General features: G+C 46.9%; 1 protein-coding gene across 1 annotated transcript in view; it reads left to right on the plus strand.

The window, feature by feature from the left end:
* The window catches only part of MRPL23 (mitochondrial ribosomal protein L23), a 151,851-nt gene that overhangs the window by 65,680 nt on the left and 74,055 nt on the right, over positions 1-12,116 (plus strand). Inside the window, exon 4 of the mRNA XM_085644939.1 lies at positions 15-88. Coding sequence (XP_085501065.1) covers positions 15-88 — 74 coding nt within the window. The remainder of the gene's footprint in view (positions 1-14; positions 89-12,116) is intronic.

The following is a 12,116-nucleotide window of genomic DNA, read 5'->3' on the forward strand; positions in this document are numbered from 1 at the left end:
CTTCTTTTATGCAGGCAATAACCGGAAGAAGAATCACAAAAACCAGCGGGTAAAGCGTCCGGATTACAAAGTCGCCTACGTTCAGCTGGTTAGTATAGCTCTCCTGGTGGAGTGCAAATCCACCAAAATCTTTCCTCCTTGGTTAATTACTATTACAAGAACATTCAGTTGATTTTAAAAGTATGTCTTGTTGTAAACACTTCTTTCACCTGCGTTCATTACCTATGGAAGTAACACATTTACAAATGTAGTTCTATTTCTTTTTTTTTGTTCTTTTTAGGTCTCGCGACCTACGTTGCACTGCGCAGCAGTGCTCGTGCAGGCGAGAGTCCTTTTGTCCAGGTTCAGAAATGGACCCTGGAATCACACACGCTCGTGTGTGTGCATTTTCTTTTCAGCTCCCCCATTGGCCTTTGCGTGCGTCTTATTCTAAAAGAATGCACGCTATTGGCCGGAGGCGCGCGCATAGCTCCTCCCATGGCCTATTGGTGTCTATTACGCGCACCAAGCACGTAATAGACACCAATAGGCCATGGGAGGAGCTATGATCGTGTCCAGACACAGGCGTGACGCGCGCGCCGCTTGTTTTAAATAGCGATCGCTTTTGGCGATCGCTTTCAGTGCCGCTTGTTTTTAATTATCGTGTCCTTAGCGCGATCGGTTTAGTTTGTTTTCTTTTTATTTTGTACATATTGCCCTAGTGTGCAGACTTCTTATAACAACGTATATTTCTCTGGGCTTGTTTAACTTTTTTTTCAGCGCTTGTTTAACTTGCTGGAATGAATAACTTTACTAAACGGAATAAATTACTTTACAAAAAAATCGTGGAAAGCCCTCTGAACGTACTGGGGAACCATGTACTGAGGACACCACCACCACCAAAAGGGGTGAAGAGGCAGTCACCAGAGCCACACCCAGGGACACCCCAAATATCCTGTCAGCTCCAGCCCAGGCGAAGGCTGCGCCCCCAAACACTAACCAGGGCAACCGCTCCTATCCCCGCTACACCCATGAAGGATGAACCCCTCTCCACTCAATTCACTCCTGGACGGAGACTTCCTGCACTACTCAAGAGGGGAGGGGGGTGACAACCCTCTGACGCCCCCATCGCTACTCTTGTACCATGTAACGCACACAGCCCGGCATTCACCCAACTCATCCAGGTAAAGTGAGGTCCCCCACCCACAGGCAGCAACATGTGCCCGACATGCAAAGCAAAGGCAACCGGTGCCCCCGTCCGGAGCCAGGGAGCACTGCCCCAACCTCCCCACCCCCCACAGTGCAGCTGGCAACGAGAACCAATGAAAGGCAGCACCTCCCGCCTGGACAACGACTGCCCCCATCCGAAGCCAGTAAGAGACCCCCTTCCCAGCAAGTACAGCTGCCAATGAGACGCGATGAAAGGCAACACCCTCCAGCCCTGGCAACTACATCCCCCCTTCAGAACCAGTGACCGGTAACAACCCGCTCATGGGGGCCACCCAGAAGCAGTGACAGTAACAAGCCCTCCGCATTCCCCTCACACAGGACTACGCCCCCCCCCTCCCCCCCCAGCAAGTACTGCTACCAATAGCAAGCACGACTGAAAGATAACACCCCATAGCCTGGCAACTACTGCCCTCACCCAGAACCAGTGAATGGTGACACCCCCACCCCTCCCAGACAACTGCCTCCACCACCACTCAGAACCCGGAAACAGTACCCCACCACTCACAGGCAGCCCCAGTAAACCGTTACCCCGCTCCCGAAACTACTACCTCTGCCCGAACCAGAGACCTGTGACAACACCCCAACCGAGATCTAGTGAACTGTGACACCCAACCGCCCCCTGAGAACAAGCGAACTGTGACGATACCCAGCTGCCGCCAGCGCACCGGAGCAGTGCAAGGCGACCCCCGCCTGCACCCCTGTCCATACATAGGAGCTCCAGGGCAACTGGTGCCCACAACCAGACACCGAATGTGACTAAACTGCCACCAGCCTCCTCCCCCCCACCCACCCCCCGGCAGCACCCCACCGTGCCCGAACCGGATGCTAGCAACGAGAGTCCACATATTATACCCCTCTCTACTGGGACGGACAGACTAAATACAGGCCCGGACACCAAAATGAGCGTTTTCCCCCTTCCCCCAACTCCTTAGTGAATTAGACAACTAAAAAATGGAGCATGTTAGCAAAGCGGGCAGTGTTTACTTAAAGACATTCACACACACCCTGTAGAAGTGTTTTGAGAGCTATGCAAGGCTGCATGGATTGGAGCTTGCTTCACAAAATAATTGTTGTAAGATCAGGGCTATTCACTGTAAAAACCGACCCACGAGATAATAGAACAGCCACACAAACATAAACCAGCACTGGCATAGCCAATAGGTCTCACTTTTGGGACCTTGTACGTATTTTGTTATGCAGCACAATCTCCTTGGTGCAACAACATTAACTGTTGCATGGTTAAACACTTATAAGGTCCCAAAGGCGAGACCTATTGGCTATGCCAATGCTTGTTTAATTGTTGTCCTCATATCACCATGGTGTCTGCAAAATCTTGCATCATTTTTAACGCACACTATCCGCCTCGTGGCTCGTTGCAGTTGCTCGCTTCGAGCTTCCATCGCTCTGATCACACCCCATCAGCCAACCCCAAGTACGGTGACCTGGTGTAATCATAGGACAGTGATGTTATGTTCGTAAACCGCCCCTCAGTGCCGCTCGGTGCCTTGCCACTTATGAGATCCACCTAATGAGATCGTCCCATACCTCCGCCGATCTTCCTGGTTTACATTCTACCTCCATGCAACTCGTCCACTTAGCTCCTTTAAACCACTCCATAACATGTGGTGGGGATCGATCAGTCCAGCGTTCTCAGATCTCCCACCTGGCTAAGAGCTGCAGATAGAAGACCAGCGCCCTTTGCTTACTGCTCAGAGTACTACATATAGTTTTGTCAACCCCAAAAAGAACTTAGACAGAATTCAGGACAATAGACATCCCCATGATGCCCGTTATAGTGGTTTCTACTACATTCCAATATTCTTTGATCTGAGGGCATGTAAAGCAGATGTGTTCATTGTTGGCTTTTAGGCTGTCACATCTTTTCCACCTGTGGATGGGCTGCAGCCCAAACTTAGATATTTTTGAGGAGTCCAATACAGCCTATTGATGGGAAAGAAATTATGTCCTTTTAGGTTTGCAGGAGTGACAACAGAGTATAACCGATTCAAAGAGTCCTTCCATAATGATTGTATATTCTCTCCCTGGGATACGTCTGTCCAAAACACGTGGGGTGCCAACAATTTCTTATCCTCTGCCTCCAAGAATTGCCAGTACCAGTTGCCTACCCCTTGTTCTTTGGTCTGACGTCCTGAAGAGGGGCCTCAAAATCCCACACCCCTCCGATCTCCAGGGAAGATATCGAAAACCAGGACATAAGCTGGATGTATTGGAACCTAGATAATCTATCCCCAGTTTTTGCTCTCAACACTTCCCATGGAAATAAACCTTCTACGGTCATCAGGTCCCCCCACATAGATACTCCTACCTGTCTCAGAGGAAGGCTAAGTCTATCCTTCATACACTTTGGTGTGCCTGGGGAGTCCCAAATTGGTGCAAATTCTGAGTAATACCTGATGTGAAGCATCCTTCTCCCCCCATACCAGAGTCTTAATGCTGTCTTTAAAATCTTCAACCATACATTTTTGAAGAACTCCAAACTTATAAAAAAGCTGTTGGTCCGAGCTCATTAATCCTCTCCCCATAAGTGTTCCCCAGGTAGTAGAGTTGGGCTCCCCCCAAAAGCATTCGAAAGTTTTTCAATTGAAATACCATGCAATATAGAATGTGTACTTCTATTTCTGCAGTCATGTCCACGAAGTATTCATATACAGACAATCCTGGCTCATGTTGATTGTTCTAGACATAACCCCAACATTGCACACAAATACCTCTATCGTTTATAAATGACTAATTTTGAAAAAGCGGATGCATATAGCCCTCCAAACCAGCAGGATTAGAGTACAGACTTTGGACTTATTTTAGCCTCCCCTGAAGGACTGACTGCAAACCGCTCACCTGCCATATTAAGAGATTCTTACCTGTATGGTGGTGATTTTTCACCGAAGTACTTTCGTCAACATGGTGACAGCACTGCAGCATTTTGCTTAAAGTTCTATCTGCTTAGCCACAGCGGCATGACTGACTGACCAATGTGATCCCAACCTGACCCCCCCCCCCCGCCCTCCCAGAGCTGTTCCCCCCCCCCCTCTCCCCTGGGAAACCTCAAGGAGGGGGGTATATTTCTGTAAAAAGAAAGAAAAATCTATGTTCCTGATGAGCTGGAAGATGTCTAATGTAGCCTTGTAGTCCGCCGTAGCAGGCTATGCCGGCTATTAAAGGCCCGAGCCGAAGGCGAGGGACTTTAACAAGTAAGCAGGACTTTAATAGCCGGTATAGCACAGCTACGAAGGGCTATAAGGTTATTAGAACATTCTGCCACTTGAGGGCAGAATGTTCCAACAAATAAAACAAAGGCCTCTCGGAGTTCGAGGGGTTTAAATTCCCTCGAGCTCCGAGAGGCCTTTGAAAACAACTTTGGAATGTTGCTTTGCGGGCCTTTACCGGCCCGTAAAAGCATGGAGCACTCTATTCCCAACATTCCAAAGGTGCATGGAGAGCATTTATAATTATCTATTTCGGGAATTCCAGCCAGGCATCAGAAGGGCTTCCCAAATGAAGTGAACTTTACATCGTAATGTCTGCCTGAGAATAGTGGTGGTTGACCCACCAAGGGAATATTTCGTAGTCAAGCTGGCCAAACTCTTGTCAGAGACCATATTGTTCCCCCACCTTTAAATTAGGCATTGAAAACTAAGAGTTGGGTAAGGCATCAATTTGATGAACACTACATGAATCCATATGTTCAATTAATCATTTTGAAATGCCTACCATGCAGCATTTCTGTAAGTAGGGTTTTCTTTTGCCCATTTTCCACACATCTGTCCTTTATGTTAGATTGGGTGCGTGCATGCAAATATGTTAAAGAAACTGAAACTGGAGAACTAAGGGCCTCGTCCACAGTGATTTTACTGTGGTTCACATATTGCATACACGAGGAGATGTTCACTACTAAATTGACAAGAAACGTCAACACTACAACTCAGCTGTTTGTGTCCTTTTTCCCCAATTCTAAATGTGGCACGTTGTCACGGCTGATGAGTACTTTAATATCACAATAAAACGAAATACTATACACAATAATGGGGTTCAGTACAGGGTTTGGGATTCCCAGCATCCTGCTGCCCCACAATGACCATAGGCAGGCCTTTGCAAACACGCTAGAGTAGCATGCCAATAAAAAGACGGGAGTCAACTCTCCCAGGTAATTGAGTCACTGAGGGCAAGGAAGATTCCTGTTCTAACTATATACACCCGGGAAGTATAAAGATCTTTTTAGGGGACACAAAGGGGATTTCCCGCTTTCCCTTAAAAAAAAAAAAAAAAACTACAAGGAGGGTTTTCGTTTGGCTCTCCCATTGCTACTAAAAACATTGGAACTACATGGAGAACCAAACGAATTTCTTGTGCTCACCCCTTCTCTCTGCAGCAAAAGTATTTGGCATTCTATGTTTGATAGTCTCCAAGTAGATGATCAAAGAACAATAGGCGAAACGTTCTCTTCTCAGGCCACAAAATAGGGTGGTGGACGGTAGTAGCACATAAAAAAAAAGTGTCACTTTATTAAATGGGCATCCCGGAATATGTGGGTGGGGGGGGGAAGAGTTGTGCTTTCCCCAGATGTTCTCGGACTGGAATAATAAATTTGACCTTTCCCATGTCTGCCACGCCCGCTGCTTCTCTACCGGTGCTGTTCAGAGCAAGAATTACGAAAATGCATTTTATGCTGATAATTATCATTCTCTTCCTTTGCTGATTGTAATCTTCCTCCTGTCCAACACTGGATGTTATTGTGCTTGTTGAAATGCAAACGTAACAAAACTGAGGTTCTATTCTTCCCTGTTTCCTCACCTATTAATGCCCCGCATCCTATTCACTCTTCTTAGAGCCCTAGTCCATTTTCTTTTTTCGGTAGGAATCGTGGAATCATTTTAACTCATCAATAAGTCATCTGTGGTCAACGGCTGTCACTTGTATCTATCTAATATCTATGAATTCATACTCTTTTCTTTCTCTTCTCTCAAACTGCCTCTTCAGTGCTTGTTTCCCCACACATCTTCTATTGCCCTTCACCTCACTTTGGTCTGCTTAAATATCTTGTTACTCCCATTCAGTAAATTAAAAACTCCTGTATCTGTATTCTGTTTTCTCAACTATCGGTCTGCTGCTTCTTCAGGCCGAGTACAGATTTGGTGGCTTCCGATCACTAGTCGGCTCAGATTCAGTTTTTTCCCCTATTGTCTTAAAACGTTCACACTCGCTTCTCCCACCTTATCTATGATCATTGATCTCTTTCCGCACCTTGCTGTCTTCGCTCTGGTTCAAAATTCCGCCTTTGTGTCTCTCAACCTATGTGTCTTTTTTTTGCTTTTGCTCTCCTTGCACTACATCTCTGGAACAACCTCACTATCGCTCTGCACCTACTCTCCCTTCAGGCAACGCTGAAAGGAACAGCTGCTGACTGGCAAAAGGGTGTCTTTTTGGACCTTTTGAGACTTTTTATTATTAATTCAGGTTGTACCGTTAATACTATTCGTATGTGAAGAACCTTAAATAAAGTTAATAAATAAAAATAGGTACTTGGACATGAGACTGAAGTCTCCAAGATAATTAAGTTGTTCAGGAAATGTGTTCCTTCTTCAGAAAAGGATGAAATTATGCCGGGAACTATCTGTTATGACGTGTTGGAGGAGTTGTTTCTTTAGTGTCCACTGCCAATTCGAGGAAGCATATGTTTTACATTGAGTAGATTGTATTATTGTTGTGCAAGAATGGTGAAAATGTTAGCAGTGAATGCCAGGAATTTTCATTTCTTGGTAATGTTCCTAGAAAATTTCCAATTCTGGTATTTTGTGAACCTAATAGTTTATTTCAGCCAAGACATTTTGGTTAAGCCCATGTTTAATAATTATATGTATACAACTAATATAGTTAAGTACTTAAAGAAGAGCAACTTTTAATGTTATCTGATTTGAACGGCAAGATTTTACATTGTGAAACTGGGGGTATCTGAGAGACTGAGTGCTCCACAATTAATCTTTTGCGTGAAAAATGCAATGTCTATAGATCTGGTCATTTTATAGAACTGTTGCTCTACTTTAAGGCCGCTGACCCTGGACGGAGAGAGTTGATTTCATTTTAATGTTGATAAGGCTTAAAAAGTTTTAATTGTCTTGCAGATAGTTGTTAACGGTATAGGTACTTGTGATTCTGTGACTGGTGCCTTACGGATCTTTAACAATTACTGAATATGTTTGGATTCATGGAAATCCCACGATAACATTGATCATAGCTGCTAACGCTGGCTTCACATGTAAAGCACAGCACTGGTATTGTGTGGGAACTTGCTGGATCCTGGTGGCAACAGTTATTCTTGCGCCGGAACCGTATTGTCGACCAGGGGCTTAGCTGAAAGTTCCAGCAGTTGGAAATCTGGTGCTAAGAAGCCAAAGACCTCGATCCGTTTGTTCTGGAGTTTTGCCAGGGATCAGCAACCCTTCATGTGCTTGTGGTTTAATTTAATTTTTTTTTATCTGCTACTACCTTCCACTACCCTTTTTTATGGCCTGAAAAGAACTTTCGCCTGTTTTTTGATCCTCTACTTGGAGGCTGTCAGACATAGAATGGCAAATATTTTTGCTGCAGTAAGAAGGTGTGAGCACTGCAGTTACACCGTTTTTAGTAGAAATGGGAGAGCCAAACGAATACACAAGAATCCTCCTTGTATTTTGTTGTAGGGAAAGCGGGAAATCTGCTTTGTGTCGTCTGAAATATCTTTATACTTCTCAGATGTATATAGTTAGAACAGAAATCTTCCTTGCCCTCAGTGACTCAATTACCTGGGAAAGTTGTATCCTGTCTTTTTGTTGTCCTAACTAGCATGGTGCTCTAGAGTGTTTTCAGAGGTCTAGGCCTGTCCATGGTCAATGTGGGGAAGCAGGATGCTGGGAATCTCAAACCTTGTACTGAACCCCATTATTGTTTGAAGTATTTCGTTTTGCTGTGACATTAAAGTACGTTCGAGGCATATGAGCTGCAGATCACACACTAAGGATAAGATCGCCATCTGGTGTTGGGCTCGGATGATTGCAGGTTGTTGTTGTCTTCGGAAGAAGTCTTTGGTCACGAGATTGGTGACTCCTCCCCTGGACAACAGTGCGCATGGGCATCCACTCCATCCTCAGATTGTTTTTTTCCGCCATTAGGTTCGGATGAACTTTTTTCCGCTCCAGCAGAAAACTTATTACAATCACTACAACTCTCAAATTTGAATACTCAACGTCGAACTCGATATCGGACCGACTCCGGACGCGGCTGATGGAAAGGACACCTTTTAAAAAATGCCCCCAATGTGGAGCAAAGTTCCCTCATAGCGATCACCATGAGGTCTGTAATTTGTGCCTTTCACCAGACCACAACGAATCCAGCTGTCCAGCCTGCGCCGTATTCCGTTCGAAGAAAACCACCCGGGACCGGAGAGCTCAACGCCATATCATGGCCAAGCCGGTTCCGGAACCAGAAGACATCTTTGCACAGGACGTCCCTGATGATGACTCCGAAGATCTCCAAATCGTGTCCGAGGCCGACGATTCAGATCCGGGACAGCCTGTGAGTACCAGCCCCCCTACCCCAACACCACCCAAAAAGACATTGGTCAAGACTCTGCCAACTGGGCCCAGTCGCGATCCAAAAAGCCCCGCCCTCGGGTCCGGCTCCGAAGAAAAGTAAGCCTGCAGGTAGCTCGGGCTCGAGCAAACCTCACGTCATTGTGCCTTCGGCACCAAAGCAGGCTTCGGGACCGAAAACTCCATCGGACCCGAAACGTCACTCGGTCCCGACATCTCCACCGGCACCGAAACGTTCTTCGGCGCCGAAATCTCCACTGACACCAAAAGGCTCGTCGGCACCGAAAGGCTCGTCGGCACCGAAAACATCGTCGGCACCGAAAGGTTCTTCGGCACCGAAAAATCCACCGGAACCGAAAAGTTCTTCGGCACCCAAAACATCTTCGGTGCCCAAACACGTCCAGAAAGACACGAAAAAGTCGGCGCCACAGCCGCCTTCGGACACTGAGGAACTCTTTCGACCTGATCCTAAGCAACAACGGATTTACATAAATCCAAAAACTGGACATGTCACAGCGGTGCCCTACAAGAAAAGGAAGCTGGACTCACCTCCTCCAGCACCTCCAAAGAAGAAGGACTGTGCCACATCACCCTTACGTCCTTCCTCTCCTACATTACCTCCTATTCCATCCCCCCCACCGCCTGCACCTCTACCATCTCCTTCTCATACACCACCTCCACAGGATGATGATGATTTTGGGGGAGGGGGAGACCCAGATTTCTTTACCTATCCCACTGATCCTACTGATCCCTTTACTCTCCCGGACACAGCACCAGTAGATGACTGGACTTACCCTATGCCTGACCCCGCTCCATACCCCTCAAAACCCTCCCCTCCTGATGACCATTTAGGGTTCGGTCAGCTTATTAACAGAACAGCGTCATTTCATGGTGTCACCATGCACACCGACACTCCTGAGGAGGATTTTCTACTTGACACTTTTGAGCAGTCCCAGAAAACAGTCCACATTCTACCCATGATTAAGGGAGTGATAAAACATGCCAATGAGGTTTTTAAAGACCCTGTCAGGGCCAGGGTTCTCAACCCCCGAATAGACAAAAAATACAGACCAGCGTCACAAGATCCTGCGTACATCAAGGCGCAACTCTCCCTAGACTCACTAGTCGTCTCCAATGCCAGAAAAAGGGCCAACTCCCAAACAACCGGAGATACGCTGCCCCCAGACAAGGAGTCTAAACTCCTGGAGGCTTCCGGCAAAAGGGTTGCCGCTCAAGCGGCTAACCACTGGCGTATCGCAAATACACAAGCCCTATTGGCTCGTTATGATAGAGCCCATTATGATCAACTGGAGGATCTCTTGCAACACCTGCCTGAACCTTTCAAAACACAGGCCACTGACCTCATACAAGAAGGCAAACTAATATCCAATGCCTCCATTAAATGTGCATTAGACGCAGCGGACACCGCCTCTAGGGCAGTCAACACAAGCGTATTGCTTAGACCCCACGCATGGCTGCGCATCTCCGGCTTCAAGCCGGAAGTACAAACCTCCATTCTTGCTCAACCCTTTAATCAGGAGCAACTATTCGGACCGGCAGTGGACACTGCCCTAGAAAAAATGAAGAAAGATAATGAAACTGCAAAATCTATGGGAGCATTGCAGTCCACTCAACCCAGAGGCTCCTTTCGTCGCTCCTTTTATAGAGGAGCTTCCACAAATGTGGGAACAGACAACTCTTCCACATTCAAAACTTCAGGTCAAACATCCCCTAACAAAGGATATTTTAGAGGAGGGTATCGGGGAAACAATAATAAAGGCCGGGGACGGGGCAACAACAACAACACCCGTTCCTCTACAGCCACCAAACAGTGACTTGCCACCACTCCCCCCAGACCATTCCACTCCAGTCGGGTGCAGACTTCAACAGTTCCTACCTGTCTGGAATACCATCACTACAGACAGATGGGTAAGACAAATTATCCAATATGGCTACTGCCTCGAACTCATAAACCCGCCCCCAAACATACCACCCAGACACCGTCCCATGACGTCTCTCAAACAGGAAATACAGTCTTTGCTTCAGAAAAACGCAATAGAACCTGTTCCACTACAACATCAGGGCACAGGAGTATATTCTCTATACTTCCTCATTCCCAAAAAGGACAAAACCTTGAGACCCATACTGGACCTCAGACTACTGTACCAGTACATACAATCAGATCATTTCCACATGATCACTCTCCAACAGGTCCTTCCATTACTTCAACAAGGAGACTTCCTTGCCACATTAGACCTCAAGGACGCATATTTTCACATCCCTATGCATCCCGCTCACAGGAAGTATCTACGATTCGTGGTAGACGGTCAACACTATCAGTTTACAGTTCTCCCATTCGGAGTAACAACTGCACCAAGGGTGTTCACAAAGTGCTTGGCAGTTGTGGCAGCATATCTCTGGAGACAACAAATCCACGTCTTCCCCTACCTGGACGACTGGCTCATCAAAGCCAATACTCTAGACAAATGCGTTCACCACACCCACCGCACTATTCAAACCCTGCACAACTTGGGATTTACCATCAACTATCCCAAATCTCAACTACAACCCTCCCAAGTACAACAATACCTGGAGCCACCATAGACACAGCCAAAGCCGTAGCTTATCCCAGCATAGCCAACATACAAAGTCTGATAGAAACATTTCAAACACAACACTCTCTTCCCGCAAGAGTGTTCATGCAACTCTTAGGCATGATGGCGTCATGTATCTCCATAGTACCCTACGCACGCCTTCAAATGCGTCCCTTACAGGAATGTCTAGCACAGCAGTGGAATCAGGCCCACGGACAACTTACCGATCTGGTGTTGGTGGACAGCCGCTCACTGAAGTGGTGGAACACCATCAACCTGTCCAAAGGGCGGCCGTTCTTGGAGCCCCTTCCACAAGTTGTGCTGACCACCGACACATCTCTCACAGGGTGGGGAGCCCACCTCCTTCAACACACCACTCAGGGACGGTGGACCATTCAACAAAAACCGTTCCACATCAATCACCTAGAACTTCTAGCGGTGTTCCTAGCACTGAAATCTTTCCAAGTGCATCTCCAGAACAAAACTGTCCTCATCCGCATGGACAACATGACCACAATGTATTACATACAGAAACAAGGAGGGACACATTCTCTACAACTGTCCCAAGTGGCGCAACAAATTTGGAGATGGGCAATTCCCCGCAACATCTACCTGCTAGCAGAACACCTCCCAGGGGTTCAGAACCAGGTGGCAGACCTCTTAAGTCGCCACACACAGCAGATACACGAATGGGAACTACACCCCAAAGTCTTACTCCCATTCTTCCAAA

The sequence above is a fragment of the Triturus cristatus genome, chromosome 3_1 (assembly GCF_964204655.1).
Source record: "Triturus cristatus chromosome 3_1, aTriCri1.1, whole genome shotgun sequence".
Classification (NCBI taxonomy): Eukaryota; Metazoa; Chordata; class Amphibia; order Caudata; family Salamandridae; genus Triturus; species Triturus cristatus.